The sequence below is a fragment of the Vavraia culicis genome, assembly GCF_000192795.1.
Source record: "Vavraia culicis subsp. floridensis unplaced genomic scaffold supercont1.44, whole genome shotgun sequence".
In the NCBI taxonomy this organism is placed as follows: Eukaryota; Fungi; Microsporidia; family Pleistophoridae; genus Vavraia; species Vavraia culicis.
The window spans coordinates 1-20,992 of record NW_007360647.1 but is presented as its reverse complement, the minus strand read 5'-3'; the positions used below and the strand labels follow the sequence as shown (position 1 = coordinate 20,992).

Below are 20,992 nucleotides of genomic sequence, written 5' to 3'. Positions count from 1 at the left end.
TCAAAGCACTTTTAAAACCGTTTTTTAGTTCATTTAACAGCATTACTATGCACAATCACTCCCATTGCACATAATGGCGGGCTCAGAATAATCACAACCTATTCACAACGCAAAAATAAAATATGCCGTGTTGTTTTTCTACCTATCTGTGTTTGCAATTAGTTCGTTTTTTCACTTAAGACCTTTTATTTGTAGGCAGTTCATCCATTGGCGAAATTTGGTAAAAAAAATAATTTGAAAGCAGGTTTACACCACAACATACTCTTTTTATAGGGACCACTGCATGGTTAGCCATCCAAATTGCCATCACAAAAGATGTTGCATTTGATGGTAACACAAAGAAATGAAGCTTTAAACCTGGTCAGAATGCGATATTTTCTGGTAGCTCATTTATTCACAATCATCATTGTTTTATGTCGATCCACACCCCGACAGTTCACAAAGACATCTCCACCAAGAAATCGAGTGTTTGCTCGCTCATAATGAAGCAATTCAGTGTAAATTTCATTGTAGCTATGAAATAAACGGAAATTCGCACAGAAATGATACTCTCGTGGCCAAATATGTCATAAAGAGGTGTGTTCTTTACGGTGCTGGTTGAGCAGTGCGCTTTGTTCAGGTTAAAAACGGTGCTATATTCGATAAAAATACGCTAAAGGCTTGTATACCAGTACTATATGGTCGTATAGACACGAGAGAATAGCGAAGTAAACACCTAGCCGTGGCCTTTGAAGGACAAGAAACAGAAACGTAAAACAAATTTATTGCCAGAACGGTATATAATATGCGAGTGATGAGCAATAAGCGTTTTGACCATTAAAATCTGCTTTACTTAGCTTACCGATGCATTCGACATTTTCGTAATAACTTCCTTTCCAGCACAGAGCACCACCTTGTCCTTAAAAATCAGCTTATTGTTCCTTATTTTCAGCTCAGACATCACTTCAGAAAATATCTCATTGCTCTTATTGATCTTAGGCACATTAAAGTTCCGTATCACGGGCCGTTTCTCTCCTGACAAGTACAACTTCTCTCCAGGGATGTCTACAGGTGCTTGAATCACTTCCAGATTATCGCCGTCTTTTGCACAGAGTATCATTCCGTTGCTCACTTCACCACGGAGCTTAGATTTCTGCATATTCACTACGAAAAGGAAGCATTTGTCCTTCATATCCTCCATTTCCATCCTTCCTCTCAAGCCGCTAATTATCTGTACTTCTTCGCTGCCCAGATTAACTTTCTCCACATACAGTAAATCAGCATTCTTGTGCACCTTAATCTCTTCAATACGGCCTATCCGTATGTCAAGTATCTCAAAGTCAACAATTTCAATTTCCTTAAACTCTATAAGCTTCAGCAACCTGGCCTGAAACTCATCAAACCACCTCTTCTCAACAATTGAGTACTTGACGCCCTCCTTTATAGATTTGTACACGCGTGCGAATAGCACGAGATCGGCCAGCGTAAGAAATTTACCGTTAATGTAGTTGTGTAACGGAATGTTACTCGGCATGTTCTCACCGTCACTCTCTTTCTTGTGTTGTGTGAGCGATACGAGCACCTTACGAGGACTCAATTGGCGCATGCGTTGTATTTCACTCACAACCTCATCGTTGAGCAGGTCTAAATCATGCGGATCGCATTTGCATAGGCTTATCAGCTGGTTCATTACATCCTTAACACCCAGATACTCCTCATCCTGTATTTTCAAACAGAAAACGTCCGACTCCTGCAGTTCTATAGGCAACTTTAGGTATGATATGGCAAAAAGAAGGTCCTCCTCGGCAGGAGTGTATGATAGAATCATTTCTTGATGGGCTCGGATTTTGGAGTTTAAAAAGGGGCACATGTCAATTTCCTGATGCAAGTTGGGATCTTCTACCGATTCAAACATGCGTCTGTTTGTGAGTCAAACACTATGCTGTTGATTACCATGCATTCTTTGTCCAGACTCGTTTCAAATATTTTTGACAGAGTGGGATGAGGAAGACAGGATAGCAAGTAAATCTAATCACTTTGCTCTATTGTTTTGTTTAAAATGCTGAATAGATCGCATGATGTAGAACATATTGAAGAAACTCAGTTTATAGTTGTTATGGATTGTTTTTCGCCTACTATGAATTTTTGGTAGTTAGCTACTCTTACTCCCAACCCCCGGGAAATGGATTTAGAACACTTACAGGCCAAAATTAAAAAACAACCAGAGATATATGAAAGGGAGTATATTTCAATGGTAAAAACATATCAGTCGTTGCTTAATGTACCCCCAATGCCTGATCACATAACTGTGCTGCAATTCATCGTTTCAGTCTGTCACTTATACAATGTGGAGATCGGCAAATTCATAATAAGCCATTTCAGGATAGAAAGGGATGATGAGAGACGGAAAGACATTCTGTATTTGATGGGCGATGTTAGAAAAAAAGGATTGATGTGCAGGGAGGACTTTGTCATTGCGGTTTTTGAGTGCGAGTTCAAATTGGATTTATTGAGGATTGCCCACGACACTTTTTTTGATGAACACACGGGCAAGCTGAGAATAACTTGCTCGGTAGAATCGGAGAGCTCGGGAAAGGACAACGATACTGTTTCAAAGAATTTTGTGTCCGATATAGTAGAGATGTTCAAGCAGTACTATTACAAAGGCACAATATCACAGAAAAAGATGGCTCTGTTTTTCTTGATCTATGTATACGACCACACAGAGGCAGAACTTAATGATGTTATAATGGATGCACTGAAAGACGAAAATGTGCAAGGACTATCAATTAATTATGTTTTGGGTCTTTTACCACTTACAAAAGGCGAACAGGGTGTTAAAATGAAGGTGAGAAAGAAAAAGAACAGAGGGAAAAAAGGTTTTGACTACGAGCGGTTCAAGGAAGAGCAGCAAGTGACCAAAGAAAGGATACTTAGAGAGAAGGAAATGAAAAGAGATAGGAGAAAGAACATTACTGATGTTGTGGCCAACAGCATGTCCGTAGAAGAGATCATAAGTTGTAGTAAGGCGAGTGACACAAGCGCAGATGCGATGTACAATCATTTTGTGATAGATACTACAACTGTGAAGGTTATAAAGGAGATACATGATCCTAAAGCGGTGATTAATTTGCTTCTTGTACAAGTAAAGGGGCGGAAAGACATTCGGTCCACAAGGTTAAAGAAACTTAAAGTAATTTCACTCATAAAATTACACTTCAAAGTACCCGTAAGGATCAATGATATCCTTTTGAAAATGATTGATCCTTCAAAAGATGATTTACCCGTTGTGATGCACATTCTCGTACGAAGTATAGAGCGGTCTGACACGCGAAATATCGTACAAAAGATAAACCACCTGTTCTGCACAAGAAAAGATGATGATATGAAATGCTATGGATTGAATTTGCTGAAAGAAATCGTTTTGCTGGATAGAAATGAAGAGATTATTTCAGATATACGAAACATAGCAAGCGAATTCAGGAATAATAAGGTCAAGGGAGTTTTTCACACGTACTGTGCGCTCATGAGAGCGATCAAGTACGGAGTGACAGATAACAAAAGCTTTGAATACTTGGCGAAAAGGAAAAAATGGACACAGAACAATAAATTGTAACTGTATTCTGGCAAAATGAATATTTTCGGTTTGCAAGAATTTGACATGCCATAAGATAAAGGTACTACGTCTTACTACCCTGTTGGTACTGGTTTCATACGTACAATGAGACACAAACATGGATATTTTCTAGTAAAATCTGTTCTACTTCTGGAAACATCATTTTGTCCTGTTATTAGCCACTTTTTATTGCTTTGCATCTTTTCATAAGGAATTGAATGATTTTTGTCTTTCGGATTGACTAATCAGTGTTCGAGTTGCTCCTCGATTCATGTGGTAATAATATTCATATGGTAGGCTAGCAATTGAAGATAAAAAAATCTATGACATATTTAACGGAATTATTTTGTTTTTTTTATTGTTTTTGTTGCCTAGAAAGGATATTTTGCTTAATATTGATGTGAGAAGAGATTAATTGTGAGACATCTGGTTCGAGATGATATATTGCTGTATCAGATGTCAGGATCTCTTGGGAATCTCATCATTTACCATCATATGTTTGTGCAGGCTCATGTATTTCACAAAGATTATCGCCACCAATAAGTTGATATGTGTTATTTTTTGAGCCTGTTCACCATTATCACGCTTTGTTGTTTTGTGATCTGAAGGCTTCGAATATTTACACAAAAATGTTGCATAGAGGAATTCGAATCACGTACTATTGTAAACGAGAATCGATTTCGTGACTCAGCCACCATCCCTCATGTTGGTTTGCGACATTAGCACTGCCATAATTAACCCTAGACTTAGGATATTGCTCTGCATTGTATCGTTTTTTAGCTTTGTTTAGCTTCAACACCATCTCTCAATATATTGGTACATCTCTTTCTTCTTTTTGCTGATAACATATCAATTTGAGAGAAAATTGCAGTGCTGTAAAATTGTTACAAAACCACACAAATATTTGCATCATCAATACTAATAAAATTGATCAGACTATAGTACCACATTTAATATTTCTATATTGCTATCATTTACAATTTTTTAATTAAATACCAGTTTAGTAACAGTTGTGTCATGGCTCTACAACACGTGATATCGATTGTGAAATGGCAACAAAATATCATGTCATGATTATCTTGAGAATACTAGCACATTGCATGATTATAATATTGTATGAATAACATAAAGAAGACGAGTACTGATCATTACAACCGGTTTGCTCAGCAACTCACAAAAAAACACTTCAAACAGTGCTTTAAGTAGTTACAACATTCGAAAGACAAATGCAGGTGACATTTAATATTAACATCAGTTGATCAATATTGATGACATTTATGTTCAATATTTGTTCAAATCGATTTGATGATAAGAAATTCATTTGGAGTAGAAATGATAACAGGAAAAGGAATGTAGTGATACTGGCACACACAATATAACTGGTGTACATGCATTGTATTCAACATAAATATGATAACGCATTGATAATTGCATATTGTAATGTAGCTTTCAGCTTTTCTTGAGGTAGAACAACACAATTACAATATGAGCTTTCTGATCAAAAGCAAAACATGTGTTTAACAGCAATGTGCTCATCACATAACAATACTTTTATTCTTCCATTATCATATTCTTACATCATACCGAAGTGCACACAATCAACGACAGTGTGTTGACCATGAATACTTCGTTCACACAAACAACTAGTTTATTATTGTCTGTAACAGGTTGATGAGAAAAGCAGGTCTATTTTGTGTGATCGATATCATAAACAAGAAAAGAACACACTAAACTTGTAAAAATGTGTGCATCATTATTATTAGTGTCAAAAAATTCGCAATTTAATGCTGGCTTTCTCCTCTAATCACATGATCAACAACCATATGAGATGAACAAAAAGCACGTGCCGATAAGAATGAATTTCCTTATCATTTTTGCAAATTTAAAACTATAAAAGGAATGAATTCTGTGGATCCCATGATTTTTTTCAATTATTTGTTGTCAATCTATCGATGGTCATGTGCTAATATAGGTGTTAAAAAGGGTGATGATGGCTCAGAATATGTGTACGCAGAGGAACAACTTAGGTATGATCTTGAGCACTTACTGGATGAACCTGAAGAACACTTGGATCTCAGGTGTGCCCACATTGTGGAACGTCTTCTCTTGTCAGATTGTGAGACACTTTTGCAGAGGGCAACAATGGAGAAATACGAGAACTTGCAAACCTTCTATCGTGAGCTTTCAAAGACAATACAACTTGTCTACGAGGCAAAGAAGTTCAGCTCATACTTTTCTGCTCAACAGGAAGGTAATGCAGAGCCGAGGAAGGGATTGAAAGTTTTTATTGACAAATCAAGCATTGAAAAAGCAAAATATATTCTAAAACGATTCGACCGTGTGAATTTGACAATTGTTGTTCATAAATGGTCAAGAAATTTATCTGATGTCAAACTCGGTGATACAATGCAGAAATTTGATTTTATTACCGATTTATATCTTCTAAACTTGACGCGTAGATATATAAGTTTGTACCATGAATCTTATGAAACGGTTCAGGATTTCATTAGTCTCGAAAGAATTCCAAAATTACGTACATTTAAAGTGAAGAATATGTTATTTATGGAAGAGTTCTTAGAGAAAGTAAGTAACATGAAACTGGAAAGTCTGATGTTTATTGGATGTACTTTTCTCGCTTTCAAGAATGCTGTGCTTCAATGTAAAAAAATTGAGGTGACTTTTGGAGAATCATATGAGACTATCTGCTTCAGTAAGTGCAGGTGGTTTTGTCCTATTCTATCGCCTCCGGCACATAAACAAATGATAAGAATCCAAGTCAATATAAATAAGTGCGTAAAACTACGCAATCTGACGTTAAACATGAGTTACAGTGAGAGTGTTATGCCTAGTGACCAAATAGTAGGTGGTCTACGGTGTTTAATATTAGGTAAGATGAACTGCGACCGGCTGCTCCCGTCTTTTCGGTGTTATGGTACTATACCAGAGTATTTATCATTTGATATTTTTTATCTAGAGCTCGCTGTCAGTTTTCTAAAGAAAGAAAACCGAAACGAACTTAAGCATCTAGTATTAATTTGTTATAAGATTAGATATATTTATGATGTTTGTGATTTTTATGATGTTTGTGATTTTTATGATGTTTGTGATTTCTTTGATGTTTCTAATTTGTTTAACCTAGACTTTGCTGCTCTTGAAGTTTTAGAAATTGATGCTGGCGGTAATGGTTTGGAGTTGAGGGATAAGAGCACAATTGAAGTAAAAATGAAAAAGTTAGAAACATTAATAATCCGGTGCTCGTATTTAGATGCAAAACTCTTGAAAATGATAACTGAGCTGGAAATGTTGAAACATCTTGAAATTTGTATGTATGATGATGAGAATGTCAAGTATGAACTTTTATGTAGACAACTAAGCAATTTGAAAGGACCAATAGAAAAACTCTTTGTTAGTTCTAAGATGACCATTGGTGAACTGGTAAGGTTAATAGAACCTTTAAAAACGTTAAAAGAATTTCGCATAGATGGTAGATCCATTCGGTCATCATTTGATAGCCTCGCCAATCGAAATTATGACAAATTCCAACCTGCAAAAGTTGATGCGAACGAACAGAATTTGGTGGAGAGTAAGAATGTGGTGCATCTAAAACTCCACACTCTCCATATTAGGATGGTTTTAGCACAAAAAAAACTTATCCAACTTATGTTATGTCAATATTTTGGAGCTTTCGCTGACATTGAGAAATTGGTGATTGACGTAGTACCAAAACGTCCAGGAGTAATTCAGAAATTGTTCAGAAGTATGCAAGAGCAGTTCAAATACTTGATAAAAAGCATTTTCGAGACGTTCAAACAACTTGATGTACTTGTGTTCCGTTATATGAGTTTTCACATTTCTGAAGAAAAGGCTCATATTCTTCATAAGTTTTTTTCGTCGAGATGTAGATCTCTTAAGGAACGATGCGAGTGGTCAGATAAGTGCGATGGAGAACAAACAATCTTCGAGCTTTATAGGTAAAAATTAAGTTATTTTTCGATCTTCTGGCGCTGATCATTTCTTTTTCATGATTGTAATGATCTCAGGTCTCATTGTTCATAGTATTCAAGCAATCTATAACATGTTGATAACATGTAACAGCATAAGTGATACTATCTATCCAAACACAATGGATTGTGTCTCCTGCGTATGATCAACGCCATTGCTGCAGAAAATTTGTTGATATTGAACAATTAAGATCTTTGTTAAGAGTAAAGCGATTTAAAACCGCTTGTGTTGAGATAACTGCTCTGTCATGTTTAACAGTAATGAAGCATTTACCAAAAGTAAGAGTTGGTATGATGTTGTGATCTATTCGAACATACTACGGATGACATGTCATTCAAGAAAACGATTCGAGCCGTGTGTTGTGAGATATTATAACTGTCATGCACCGATAAAAGCGTGACAAGTAGTTTTAGATTTGCTAATTTCATTAATTCACCTCCATTGTTTTAGAAAATTGTTGCTGTTAATCGGGCAACTGATGAGCTGCATTAATAAATACGTGTTGGCACATTCATGTTTGTCTATTGCCTGACAGATATTGACAGGAGAAAATGGTCGTTCTGTGAAAAGTATGAGAGAAAAACAATATGGCATCTTTTCTTAGAATAATAACAATAAGTTGAGCATCGAATACGCTTTCCTGACTGGGTGTTAAATTGCCAAGAATCACATTTATCTGTAGATACCGAGGAGAATAATTACTCAGAATACTCCTGGGATGAAGGTTTTATACAATTTATGGCTTGTATGTTAGGATTACTGCTGCAGTTGTAGCACACCTGTCTGTCGTGATGAGGGTGTTCGTAGAAATGTTATACGAAATAGTGCACGGATTTCCTCCATAAACTATGGCTAGTGACTACGATCGGTCTTAGTAAATAAGAAAAATGCATCGGTTCAGATACTGTGATAGAAGAGACGAATGAATGTATTTTACAAAATAAATAGGTTATATGCACAACTAGACGAAATCCTGAATTTCATGTTCTGTAATTTTGGCACCCATACGATGGAAGCTCTCAAACAGGAGTATGACAGTCTTCTTAGCCAGCGCAAGGAGAAACGACCACCAAAAGGAAGAATAAATGGGACATGTGAAGCATTCTGTCCTCATTTCGAGATTGTTGAACGAAAACTAAGGAACGATATAAGCCGTTTCGAAAAAAACTTTATGATCAAGAAGTATGTGAGGAGCGCAGCGGGGAGGAACAAGGCACTAGAAGAGGATGTGCGACCTTTACATGTTTTGTGCAGTTGCTTTGATTATTTGATGGATGTGATCGACGAGTACTGTGAGGTTACAGGAAGGAGTATGGAACGCGCAGGTAAACGAATACGTGCGAGTTTGATGGTAAAAACACAGTACGATGCGGAAAGCAGACATAATTTGGCGATAAATGGTATGCCATTGTTGTTTGAAGTTTACAAATTTGTGGAAGATAGGACTCGCGCAATACGTCTGGATATTTCGGTACAGGAGCTCTCCTGTGAGAAGACAGCGGTGCTTCTCCAGCAAATTTGTAATTTTCACATAATTTTTAATTACCTGCTGTATGATGACGAAAAGTTTGAGGAGCATTTGAACACCGATCAAATACGTAGAATATTGCTGTCGCTCATGGAATGCTATAAGTTAAGGCGAAGCGTGTTAATGACCCTCGATCAACAGCGATACTATTCGTTTAGCATAATGTTGAGGATAAGCAGCGACATAGCATGCTATGATGATGAGCTGTTCAGCACTGACGATAAGATAGCGAACAACAGCACAGATAGCCAATATGAGGTTATTAATGATGCATTTGATCTTCTTTTGGCGGTAAAACGCGGTAACATCAGGTATTTCTTCAAATTTATGAAACGTGCCGATTTCTTGACGCGCTGTTTGCTAACCACCCAGCTCAGATATGTGAGGCAAACGGCAATGGACATGTTCAAAACATGTTTTTATGAAAAAATAGACTGTTCACTTGTAATGAACTGGCTGAGCATCCGGGACATGACTTACTTTGTGGGAGAAGGTTTGACAATAGAGGACGAAAAATTGTGCTTTAGAGAGCGGCCCTTTGTATCTAAGGAAGTGCACGCAAAATTACTTCCCAATTATGCTGTTTATCCGCTACCAAGTCTCAAAGAAGCGATCAAATATGATCCTTATGAAGTGTTTGTACGAAAATTAATATTTCACGAGTATACGCAGCTGTTGCTAGAACGTTTTTTAAGCAGAGAAAACGTGCAGTACCGGTCACAGCCCGGTATCGTGGTGGATTTTAATCAGGTCATGATATTTATATACCGGAAATACGCGTACTATTTGTCCATGAAGGCCGTTCTCAACTGCATTTACCTGCAGAGAAAGGATTTGATCGAAATTTGGATGAAAAAAGCTAAGAAAAGAAGAAATAAACGGAAATTATTGTTGGTGGTGCTTGAAAGGACAGTTTCAGCGGCGATGTTCCGGCAAAAAATCAAAAACTCGCCTTTAAAGCCGACATTTGTGGATTACAGACCTGACATGAACATTGACGAAATGCTGCCCTATAAAATGACTCTTTTTGTCACGGCAAAAAAGCATCACGAACGAATAAAGAGTACGTTTTACATGCTCAACAAGATCGTATGTACACCAAACAGTACGACAATAAACTTAGAACAGGTTGTTGAAAGCGTTAACCACGTTATTAAACGGAGACTGGATGAGATTGTGGATGTGTCCCAAAAGGAAAAGGCATTGGCCATCATGTGTAGTTTAATAGAGAATAAGAGGAACCCACAATTGAAGGATGTTATGGTCAAATTTGAGAAGAGAGGAGTTTTGGAAAATATAGACGTGTATTATGAGGACTAGGACAGTGTGAGCAACGTGTATACTAATAAATCTGAAGTAAATTTATTTTGAACACCTCCTTGTCCAGGGTACACCGCAAACACATAGCTTAATAAAAATCAACGTTTGCTTTTAATTTCGATCTCTTTTTTCACGTCATATCCTATTTTGTTACATATCGAATACACACTTTCGCTGCTGAGTGCCAACGAATAACAACCACCCCTTCTCTTTGCAAATCCGTACTTTATGAGTTTGTTCAATGCCATTAAAATTTTGAAGCTGTCATTCCCATCGTTTTTCATTTTCAGCACATTTCTTGCAATATCCGCGAATTTGTTGTAGTAGCATAGCGAAAAGATCACTGCACCTTCTAACCAGGATAAATCGGGAATTGTTTCTTCCTTCTTTGGTTTCAGCTGAGAATTTAACTGTGCCAGTGTGTAGAATCGGTAATACTTTTTGACCAGCAAATCGATACTGTCATCAAAAGCTGCTACCGGGCCATCATTTGGTTGTTTGGTGTTCTTGAGAGTGGTTTTCTTTATATTTTGTTTCCTTTTACCTCGTTTAGTCGAGCAATAACTCGTACACTTGTCTTTTTCGTGTTCACCACCGTGCGCTTTCCTTAGGTATTCACGAGCTTCATCCTGTTCAAATACAAAAACTATGTGCAGCAGTCCGTGAACAGCCCGTCCACCGATCAAAATAAAGCTTGTACCACCGTAATGCAACAACAAATCGTTTTCAGAATCATTAATGATTACGTTGACATGTTTGTTAGTGTGTCTATGGTAAAGTGCATTTCTCATGGATCGATACATTACCCGGTATTCAAGTCCAATTTGTTTTAAAATTTGCAAAATGGTTTGGTGTGGTTCAACTGTTAAAAGTTGAATTTTGTAAGATTTTTCGTTTTGCACGATTTTGAGAAGCGGCGTGAGGCATTGGAACGACAGCATGAGGGTGTATTTTGACAGAAAAATGTAACTTTGTGTTGGAGACCAGAATGGTATAAAGACAAGTCAGATAATGAGGTATATACACGTGTTGATTGCCAAGAGTGGTTATAAAGTATTTAGATGATTGGATTGTTGAGAATGGCTAGAAACAGTCGTGTTGATGTAGGGCCGGATGATATACGCTAAGAATAATATTATAGCATCACTACGTGGTATGGTTGTAAGTTATCGATAAGAGCGGTATTCGGTGTACATTATAGTTCTATTTCTCAAAAATATCACACACAACCAAATAAAACACTTCATAAACCGCTGAACCACAAAAAAATCGGTAGATCACACATCTCTCGCTTAGCTATGAACCCCCGTGTGATTATCGTTACGGGTAGAATTTTCTTTGAACTAACGAAGAAAGAACAACATTCTGAACATTAATACGTGATATCATATTACAAATCCTTAATGAACAGAAAAGAAACCAAGAATAATCATCATCTGAATATATCTAGGCGAGTTGTTTTATTTTTACCATAAATTTAATCATTTCCGCCATCAAGCTAATTTACTAAAATTCTTCCGCCATTTTATTGTCCAAATATTTCATAATGCTATCATTGATCCTTTCCACCATAATAACGAATTGGTGTGTGCTGTGGCTGGGATAGTAAACGGATTTATTTTTTTCTCTCCGATTTTATACCGATACACCGTGTTTACAGAACATCTCAATGAGCAATAAACCAAGAAAAAGATGATGTGAATGCTTTGATCCTCTTCGTTCGAGGTGATGGAAGAGAGAAGTGCCGTAATTTACTCGCAAAATACCTACTTCAATAGACGCACCGCTTTGCCCGTGATACCGTTCACGTATCGTTTAAGCATCACATACCTTTAGTTAATTTGCGAGGTAGTGCACGCATCCTACGTATAAAAATTATCTCGGCACAACGTGGTATATAAATCATTTCCAGTGTTTCAAATAAATCATCTCAGGAAGAGAAATGTTCTGGAAATAAATTAAAATTAATCATTGCAAATAAATACGTGATAGATCGCTATGGTATACTGATAAATATGGAATGTATTGTATAAGCATATTTATAGCCGCTGTGGTTGAAGAAGAGACAGCAATGCTGATAGAATGTTTTGACGATCAAATAGATATGTACCGTCAAATTTAACGCGGTACATGAGTTAGTTATTGTTCATGTAAACTGTTCGGTGCAGAAAAAGAGAAATTCACGTTGATTGTCTCTCCCGTTTTGGTATACGCAACAATTTCGTTATCATGCGGGCTAAACGACCTGTCACCAGAATTCGTGTTTGATGAACAAATCTATATTTAAAGCAAAAAGTGTTTGCAATAGACCATAAAATGCTTATATGCGTTACATAAGCCTGTTTTGAATCACAGTAGTGGTACGGTGCAAGGGCCTGTCCTTCTCCTGTGACAACAAAGAAAATTGCAATCGCAAGCAGTTCACACACTTATTCATTTTTCTAGAAATTATTCGTGCTCAAAATGGCTAATTTGACCATTATAAGACAAATCGACAAAATATGCACCTGTTAAAACGAGAAAAGTATCAAAAGCGCATCAAAAAAATGTATCTGCAATAATTTACGTGTTTCCTTCTCATATAGAACGCGTATACAGTGCTTACCAAAAAATTATTTTTTTAAAATTATAAATATAAGAAAAATTTTTTACCCCATCAAATGGCAACAGTAGAAAAACCAATCTTGAACGTTTGCTTCATCGGACACGTAGACAGTGGCAAGAGCACGACGGTGGGTAATCTAGCGTTTCAGCTCGGGGCAATAGATCCTCGTAAGATGGAGAAGCTAAAGAAGGAGGCGGAAGACCGTGGACGAGGTACCTTCAGTTACGCGTACGTCATGGATATGTCGGCCGCGGAGCGTGACAGAGGTATAACAATCACAACGTCATTGATGAAGTTAGAAACACCAAAACACATGTTGAACGTTATCGACTGCCCTGGGCACAAAGATTTCATCAAAAATATGGTAACGGGTGCTGCACAGGCTGACGCGGGTGTGGTGTTGGTGCCCTGCGCAACCAACGAGTTCGAGAGTTGTATATCTGGTGGTACGCTCAAGGACCACATAATGATCAGTGGGGTACTCGGATGCAGGAAGCTGATCGTGTGTGTGAACAAGTGCGATACGGTCGAGTCGTCGAAGATGAAGGCGCGTTTCGATGAGGTAAGAAAGGAAATGCTCAACATCATTGCGAAGTGCCACCCAGACAAGGACCCTATTGTCATCCCGATCTCAGGCTACAACGGAATTAACATCGTGGAGAAAGGCGAGAAGTATGCGTGGTTTGAGGGGTGGAAGCCAAAGGCAAATCCTGATGCTGAGCCGTTATTTACACTTGAGGGTGCGCTTAACTCACAGGTACCGCCACCCCGTCCTATTGACAAGCCGCTCAGAATGCCGATCGACTCTGTGCACAAAATTCCCGGTATTGGGATGGTGTACACCGGCCGAGTGAGCACAGGTGTGATCAAACCGGGAATGGTCGTCTCCGTGCAGCCCACCAATGTGGTTGCTGAAGTAAAAACTCTCGAGATCCACAAAACACCGCGTGCAGAAGTAGTGAGCGGTGAAAACTGTGGTGTTGCACTCAAGGCGGCCACAAAGGGAAATCCTGCACTAATCAAGCCGGGCCATGTGATGAGTGACGTCAAAAACGTGCCGATCACTGTGTTCGAGGCTGCACGTGCAAAGGTTGTTGTCGTTGAACACCCCAAGGGTATCAAACCTGGGTATTGTCCGGTGATGGATCTTGGTACACACCACGTTCCGTGCCAGATTTCAAAATTCTTCAGCAAGAAAATGCAGGGCGTTGCCGATGAGATCACCAGCCCAGATGTTGTCAGCAAGGGCGAAAATGTTACATGCATAATTCACCCGCAGAAACCTGTAGTTATGGAAACGATCAAAGAAGTTCCATCGCTTGCACGATTTGCACTGAGAGACGGTGGTAGAATTGTTGGTATAGGTGCGATCGATCTGCGATACACGAAGGAGGAGTTTGAAAAGGAATGTGCTTCCGAGAAGGGGGGCAAAGAAGGAAAAGAGGAGGCTCCTGCAAGAAGGAGAGCGAGAGGTGGTTAAGTAACGTAATTAAAAGTTTTACGAAAATTGTTGTTTGTTTTTGTTTTGAGTATTATGTTGAGCAGAGTTGCTCTTAGTTTATTCCGACCTAATTTATTAAACAAATTTATCATACATTGAAGGGGTGTACGTCTCTTTTTTGAGCGGTTTTTACTGCTCTACATGTTTATTTAGACGTGAGATTCGTTTTAGTTCGTTCTTCTGCTGCAGGGGATGAATTACGTGTTAGAGAATCCGGCATTTTGTGACTATAAGCAGGCTACGAGAAGCTGTGTGTTATGCAGACAGCAAGCTATGTGTGCATGCTTTCTTCGAGCGGAATAACAGTCTATTGTACTATTCGGGTTTCTCCGCGCACAAAAATGTTGTGTGAGCTGACGTACTAATTTCTCATTGATTAAAGATTGGTAAACAAGAAAAGTGTGTTTGCCTGAGTGCTGTAACGTGTGAAGATAGATAAACACACTTTTAGCAATGAAAATGAGCCTCAGGTACAAAAATATTTAAACTAATGCATTTCTATTACGATATGTTGTTTTAACAGGATGAAAGAATGTTATCGGCGGTAAAACGTGCTTGTTGATACTTCGAAGCAGACTGCTAAGTGCAGATAGACCTGTCCTTAGTAAAGAACTGATAGTAAAATCATTTATTCCACTGAAAGACATAAAATTTGATGCTGAAGAAAGTCATAGAAATTACGAACTATGCTACATATGAGTTATCAACACGTCTTTATTGTGTTATTTATATGGCGATGTGTGCTCATTAGAGAATGGACTGCACGAATGTCTCAGCAAACGAACTTAATCGTATTTGACAGCAGGTCTAACTGCGCTCGCTACGCTACGAATGGCAATGTGTACTGAACCTACGATCACTTGGCTGACCATAGCAGAAAAGTACGCTGTGCAATTCTGGCCGGTACTTTAGTAGGGATCTACAATGGTAGATCAATGCTGAACGCTTCTATTTGGTGACAGATATGCTCTGAGTGCATACTGGGCGAATAGTCATTGAACCCATTTTGTTCTCTGTTTTGAGTGTACAGTCCGTGTTATTATGCCATCACAGATGATTGATGGACAATGATGCCATCATATTACATCATAGTAATAAATCGCAAAAATTTAACCTAAAACTGAAATAAGCACTATTTGAAAAGTGTGTGTCTTTTGGTACTATAGAATGTGTGGCACGGCGTTAAAAACATTTATTAATTGAACATCTGCCAACCACGGAGCAAATAATGGTGATACCGTCCGTTCGCTCGATACGCTTCATCGGTCATGCATGGTCGTATTTGCAATTCGTGATTTCAGAGCCTAAAATTTTTCTGATAAATTATTTTTTGATTTTCAGACATTTTTTAATTTTCTGCAACTTAATTTGCTCTTGAAACGGCTGACATTCGGTGACAGCTTTTAATAAATGTCATCCAATCATATAAAGAAGTCACAAATTATTCGTTTCAAATCGCACATAAAAATATTGCAAATCACTATAAAACCACGTTTATTTTCATAAGTCCCCCAAAACAAGATAATGATAATAACGCTGTGTCAACCACTTTTAGATTATCGTATCACGGATTGTGATGATCTCATACAGCTTTTTCGTCTGAATAACGATGATTATATGCGTATACCAGATGAAAATACGCTGGCAATGTTTAATTCCAAGCCAAGAGTAATGACGAGTCTGGGCGGATCATCTTTGAACACGGTATTGAAGATAAACGAATGCTCAAACATTGACGTGAAATTTTTTGGCGCGATTGGGTATGATCAGGACAACGAGGACTTAAACGGGTTGGTAGGAGAACACAGTGTCGGTTTTTACTTTGATGAAATTCCTTCACATAAAACCGGGCACTGTTTTATCATTTTGAAGAAATCCAAAAGAATATTGTGCACATGGCAAGGTGCTAGTGAGCATATGCGACCTAGTTTCATAGAGCAAAACCGAGATGTGATCGGCCAAGCTCAAATAGCTTACCTCTCAGTTTTTATCGTATCGTTTGATCGCAACACGGTAGAATTGTTTTTGAAGTGTTTGCGCAAAGATATTGTGCTAGTGATTAATTTAGGAAGCGAAAAATTGTACAGGGACGATACGATGGGATTTATTGATACGCTTTTAAAAGACGCAAAGGTGATCATAGGGAATAAATCAGAGACAAATGCGTTAATCACAAAGAAGTTTGGGCCCTCAGTGTCTATGGAGGAAGGAATAAATCAGATAGCACAGAATGAAACTGTTTTTATCTGTACGGATGGTCCGCAGAACGTAAAGTATGCTTATAAAGGTGAGATTTACGAAGTGAAAGTTCCTACAAGCAAGCAGGTGTTTAATGACACGTGTGGAGCGGGAGATTCATTTGCTGCTGGGGTTTTGGTAGGGTTACACGAAAAGCAAGCAATCAGAGAATGTGTTGAGCTGGGTATTAAATACGCGTCAGAGACTTTGGAGAAGAATGAACAGAATTTGAACGGAAGAACAGCTGATGAGCGGAAATCCAAGAATACCATTGGAGTTAATTAAATTTGGTAGCTTCTTGCGATTTCCATTGTTTTTTAACATATACAATTCCAATCTGTGCTGTTTTTTGGTACAGGTGTCTGGTTGTAAGCCAGAAATAACATGTAATCCGTTTTAACCATTGGTAAATACTTACATTACATGTGTTATGTAAAATTATATATCTTGTATTGATACCGATAAGTACCTGTAGAGCAATAGATGCCATTGGTAGTAAATTAAATGCTTTAGTACAATAATAGAATTTTCTGGTTCAAGGATTATAATCAGATCAGCCATGGGAGGTGAAATGTTTTTGTAGTTAAATTTTTGAGGAAATTATCTGCGCTATCTTCGGTTATAAAACGGAACAAAAACGTATAATGGTGTTTTATGGCACATGCCATTCAATTAAAACGGTCTGTTAACTTAATTGTCAATTATTTGATTTGTGTGCGCAATTTTGACCAGAATCGAAAAACTAATTGCTGGAAGTGTTCCTTTGCGTGCCGTTGTGCGATGGCAATCAAACAAACCTTCAAAAAATGCCGTGGTCGAAGTATGCACCATCATTACGCGTTAAAACCTTGTGCTGATTCGACAGTCAAGGATAGTTACCTGATACAACACCAAGATACGACATAGCTAGCAAAATAAAGGAGTAGAAGATAAGTATGCCACCGTGAAACGGTATAGTATGGATATGGATAATTGCTTTGGTTACATCAAAGTCGATAACAAGCTTTGATTTGTGAATTTGAAAGGCAAAAAATTCATTTAACAAAATGCATCACGGTGTTACATCTTCATCGTTTATTCACGATTTTCCTTTCTCGTCATCAATTTTATGTACGAAAGCGTTGTTGCATCTTCGATCCTTTTGTCTTCCCTAATTTTTATGAACCTGGGAAATCTCAACGAGAGACCCGTCGTGTACAAGGGTGAATTAGATATTGATGCAGCGTTAACCTCAAAAACATATTCCGGGTCAATCCATAAATCAGGTGTGCTTGAGTCACTGTATTTATAAAGCTTCGGCACGCTTTTGCTTACATTAAGCTTATCCTTCAGGCTGCCCAAAGTCTGCTCGTCAAATCCTGTTCCTAATTTGCAAATAGCTTCAACGCGCTCATTATTATAGCATCCCATGAGAAAACCACCGTATACACCTGTACGCTTCCCCTTACCGTAAAAGGCGCCCATAACGACCAAATCAACGGTATCAGCCATGCTTATGTAGTCTTTTTTAAGTTTTAACCAGTCGTTGCTTCTCTTATTTGGAACATACAACGAGTTTAAGTTTTTGATGATAAGACCCTCGTGTCTTTGGTTGAGAGATTCGTTGAAGGCCTTTTCGATCGTTTCTTCGATGTGTATTTGGGTTGGTGACTTCTCTGTCATATCTATTTTGGATCTTTTTGTGCTTTTTATCTTTGATTGTTCTAAATCAGCAATTTTTCGTTTTGGCTCATGTTTATTTTCATGGATACTATTTTCACGCATACTTTCTGCAGTAAACACCGTATTTTCTTCATTTTTTGGCCCATTCTTGTCTTCTACTTGCAAGGCACTTTTATCAACCAATTTGTTGCTTGTGGGCTCTTCCTGAACACCATTCAAATCATCAGGCACAACATTAATATTATTAATATCACCTGATGGTTTAGTAATATTCATTTCTCCAAGCGATTCCGCATATTTTATGCCATCTTGCTCTCTAATCATATTTTTGAGAACGTCTCTTCGTTCTCTCAATGTCCTGTCCAGCAGACATTTACCATTGATGCTCAGTATGTCGAACACGAATACGCAGATGAAAACATCAACTTTACCGACATCCTTTCTTTTTCTTGTTGAAAGAACCTGGAAAGATAGAATTTTGCCGGTTGATGTGTCGTATGCCACAACTTCACCATCCAAAATAAAATTGTTTTTTTCCGCACGAACTATCATTGCCAAGTCTGGGTACTTAAAAGTACTATCTTCACCATTTCTCGAGTAAAATTTAACTTGGTCGTCTTTTTTGTGGATCTGTATCCGCTCTCCGTCGTATTTTACTTCGCATATGAAATCAGAAAAACCAACTGCAAATGAACTGAGCGGATTGCACAGCATTGCTCGGAACGGAATTAATGGCACTATTCCAAGACATTCTAAACTTTGTATACCATCTTTATGAATTTTATCTAACAAGATTTCGACAGACGCACACCGATTGTAAGCTCTTTTAAGTATGTCCAGAGAATCTTCCTTGTTTTCAAAAACCATTCCAATGCTTATGAGTACAGTCTGTATTGCCAGGCCGATCTTTAGCTTGCCTTCTAAAAGTCTCACAAAATACCTGATTTCTATCGTAGACATAACCGAAAGAATCTTTAAAATAGCATTCTTTTTCCTAACTATGGCATCTTTTCCCTCAATTTCACCTATTTTCCTTAGGCCATCATATATTTCGCACAGTTCAAAATTTTTCTTCATTTGAACAAGTTTGTTAATTTTGTACTTGCATGCGATCTGTCCTAAGTCACCACACTCAGCATATTCCCCCTTCAACGCTTTTATATTTCTGCCTGTCATGTCACCTATAACCTTGTAAAGAATTCCCTCGCCAATATTTAGTTCTTTGTTTTCGTATGTGGGATATACAGTACCAGTACAAAGATAAAAGGCTATTACCATGTTATTCTTGTCTAGAGTCGATAAATAGTTGGAGAGTATCTGTTGTATTTCCAATCGGCCAGATTTTTCTGCAATTTTTTCAAAAATGCAGCACAAGTCCTTGAATAAAGCAAGCATTAAGGGTCTACGACAGTTCATCAAAAAGTAATCATGTTGGAGATTCCAGAGCAAACAACAAACGAAATGTAAACCACAAACACAAGATTTTTATTCGATGCACGTAATAAAATTGTACTCATAGCGATTTCCTATCTATGATTGTGCAAAAAAACATGCACTACTCATGTTAAGCTTTGTATGAGGCAGTTAAATTGACCTTAATTTCTCTATAATAATCAAATAATAGATAAGAGCGCGTAATATAGCTGTAAATAACCAACTTATACCGTAATATTGATCAGCAAGCTAGTAATTGTGAAATACCTATTGGTATCTGAATCACCACATTTGATCAGGATAAACTTTTAGAGATATGTGCCTTAATGTGCAGCAGTACGAGGTATGGGCGTGATTAACATTATTGCTTGAGGAGATATTTTATTTAATATTGATATGAATTAATGATACTAGCAACTACAAGATACTTTCCCAACATTATTTTTCCTCACTATGTATACGTTTACTTTTTTTTTACACGCAACAATCACAAGTTTTTTTGCTATAAGAAACGAAAGTTTTTGCGTTGCCCTGTAGCGAACTACTTTTGTTCAAGCAATCGAATAAAAGCACTAAATACTGATACAAAGGCTAAACACCGTTAGATCAATCTTGGAAAGCTCTCTCAGATTTAAAGCACTGTTAAGCGTGTTTTATTTTCCATCTTGTTGATTTATGATTGATAACAGCATTCCATGCTGTGTTGCTCGTGTGATCAATACTATCTCTTACCAAACCATGCATTCCTATCCTTTTAGTTCCTTCACGTGTCGTTATACCGAATATTTTGCTGTCCTAGGCGAGTGCAAAATTATTGGGTTTTAAATCGTGCTAGAATCTAATGAACAATAGAGAGATATGTCAAAAATAGGATTTCTATGGAATCGATGAATGTAATGTTGAGTTATTAGCTCGAAACGTCCAGGAATTTTCGCGCTTTTTATCTTCTTAGGTTGAACGCTTTAGCTGAAATGTACCTTTACTGTTTATTATAGTGTTAAAATAAAGCAAAAGAACATAAAAACACTGTAGATCACGTATTTTAGATATTTAATCAGTTAAGGATCACTTTCCTTTCTTCTGTTGCTTCTTTTTCTTCATTTTTTT

General features: G+C 37.6%; 8 protein-coding genes across 8 annotated transcripts; 5 read left to right on the top strand and 3 right to left on the bottom strand.

Moving 5' to 3' along the window:
* Window positions 1-752: 752 nt before the first annotated feature.
* On the bottom strand, window positions 753-1,807 carry VCUG_02115 (methionine-tRNA ligase, beta subunit; the record flags this gene model as incomplete). Its single annotated transcript, XM_008076937.1, has 1 exon — window positions 753-1,807. The coding sequence occupies one exon, from the start codon at window positions 1,805-1,807 to the stop codon at window positions 833-835; it is 975 nt and encodes a 324-aa protein (XP_008075128.1). The 3' UTR covers window positions 753-832.
* A 354-nt stretch (window positions 1,808-2,161) lies between these two features.
* Window positions 2,162-3,857, top strand: VCUG_02114 (uncharacterized protein; the record flags this gene model as incomplete). The annotated part of the gene is made up of 1 exon (XM_008076936.1): window positions 2,162-3,857. The coding sequence occupies one exon, from the start codon at window positions 2,162-2,164 to the stop codon at window positions 3,593-3,595; it is 1,434 nt and encodes a 477-aa protein (XP_008075127.1). The 3' UTR covers window positions 3,596-3,857.
* A 1,475-nt stretch (window positions 3,858-5,332) lies between these two features.
* On the top strand, window positions 5,333-7,570 carry VCUG_02113 (uncharacterized protein; the record flags this gene model as incomplete). Its single annotated transcript, XM_008076935.1, has 1 exon — window positions 5,333-7,570. Exon 1 carries the CDS (start codon window positions 5,495-5,497, stop codon window positions 7,568-7,570), a length of 2,076 nt encoding a protein of 691 aa, XP_008075126.1. The 5' UTR covers window positions 5,333-5,494.
* Window positions 7,571-8,519: 949 nt separating this feature from the next.
* VCUG_02112 (uncharacterized protein) lies at window positions 8,520-10,544 on the top strand (the record flags this gene model as incomplete). Its single annotated transcript, XM_008076934.1, has 1 exon — window positions 8,520-10,544. The coding sequence occupies one exon, from the start codon at window positions 8,520-8,522 to the stop codon at window positions 10,443-10,445; it is 1,926 nt and encodes a 641-aa protein (XP_008075125.1). The 3' UTR covers window positions 10,446-10,544.
* On the bottom strand, window positions 10,544-11,386 carry VCUG_02111 (uncharacterized protein; the record flags this gene model as incomplete). Its single annotated transcript, XM_008076933.1, has 1 exon — window positions 10,544-11,386. One exon carries the CDS (start codon window positions 11,384-11,386, stop codon window positions 10,544-10,546), a length of 843 nt encoding a protein of 280 aa, XP_008075124.1.
* Window positions 11,387-13,105: 1,719 nt separating this feature from the next.
* VCUG_02110 (translation elongation factor Tu) lies at window positions 13,106-14,625 on the top strand (the record flags this gene model as incomplete). Its single annotated transcript, XM_008076932.1, has 1 exon — window positions 13,106-14,625. One exon carries the CDS (start codon window positions 13,106-13,108, stop codon window positions 14,528-14,530), a length of 1,425 nt encoding a protein of 474 aa, XP_008075123.1. The 3' UTR covers window positions 14,531-14,625.
* A 1,450-nt stretch (window positions 14,626-16,075) lies between these two features.
* Window positions 16,076-17,074, top strand: VCUG_02109 (uncharacterized protein; the record flags this gene model as incomplete). Its single annotated transcript, XM_008076931.1, has 1 exon — window positions 16,076-17,074. One exon carries the CDS (start codon window positions 16,076-16,078, stop codon window positions 17,072-17,074), a length of 999 nt encoding a protein of 332 aa, XP_008075122.1.
* A 740-nt stretch (window positions 17,075-17,814) lies between these two features.
* On the bottom strand, window positions 17,815-19,846 carry VCUG_02108 (DNA ligase I, ATP-dependent (dnl1); the record flags this gene model as incomplete). Its single annotated transcript, XM_008076930.1, has 1 exon — window positions 17,815-19,846. One exon carries the CDS (start codon window positions 19,844-19,846, stop codon window positions 17,864-17,866), a length of 1,983 nt encoding a protein of 660 aa, XP_008075121.1. The 3' UTR covers window positions 17,815-17,863.
* Window positions 19,847-20,992: the final 1,146 nt, after the last annotated feature.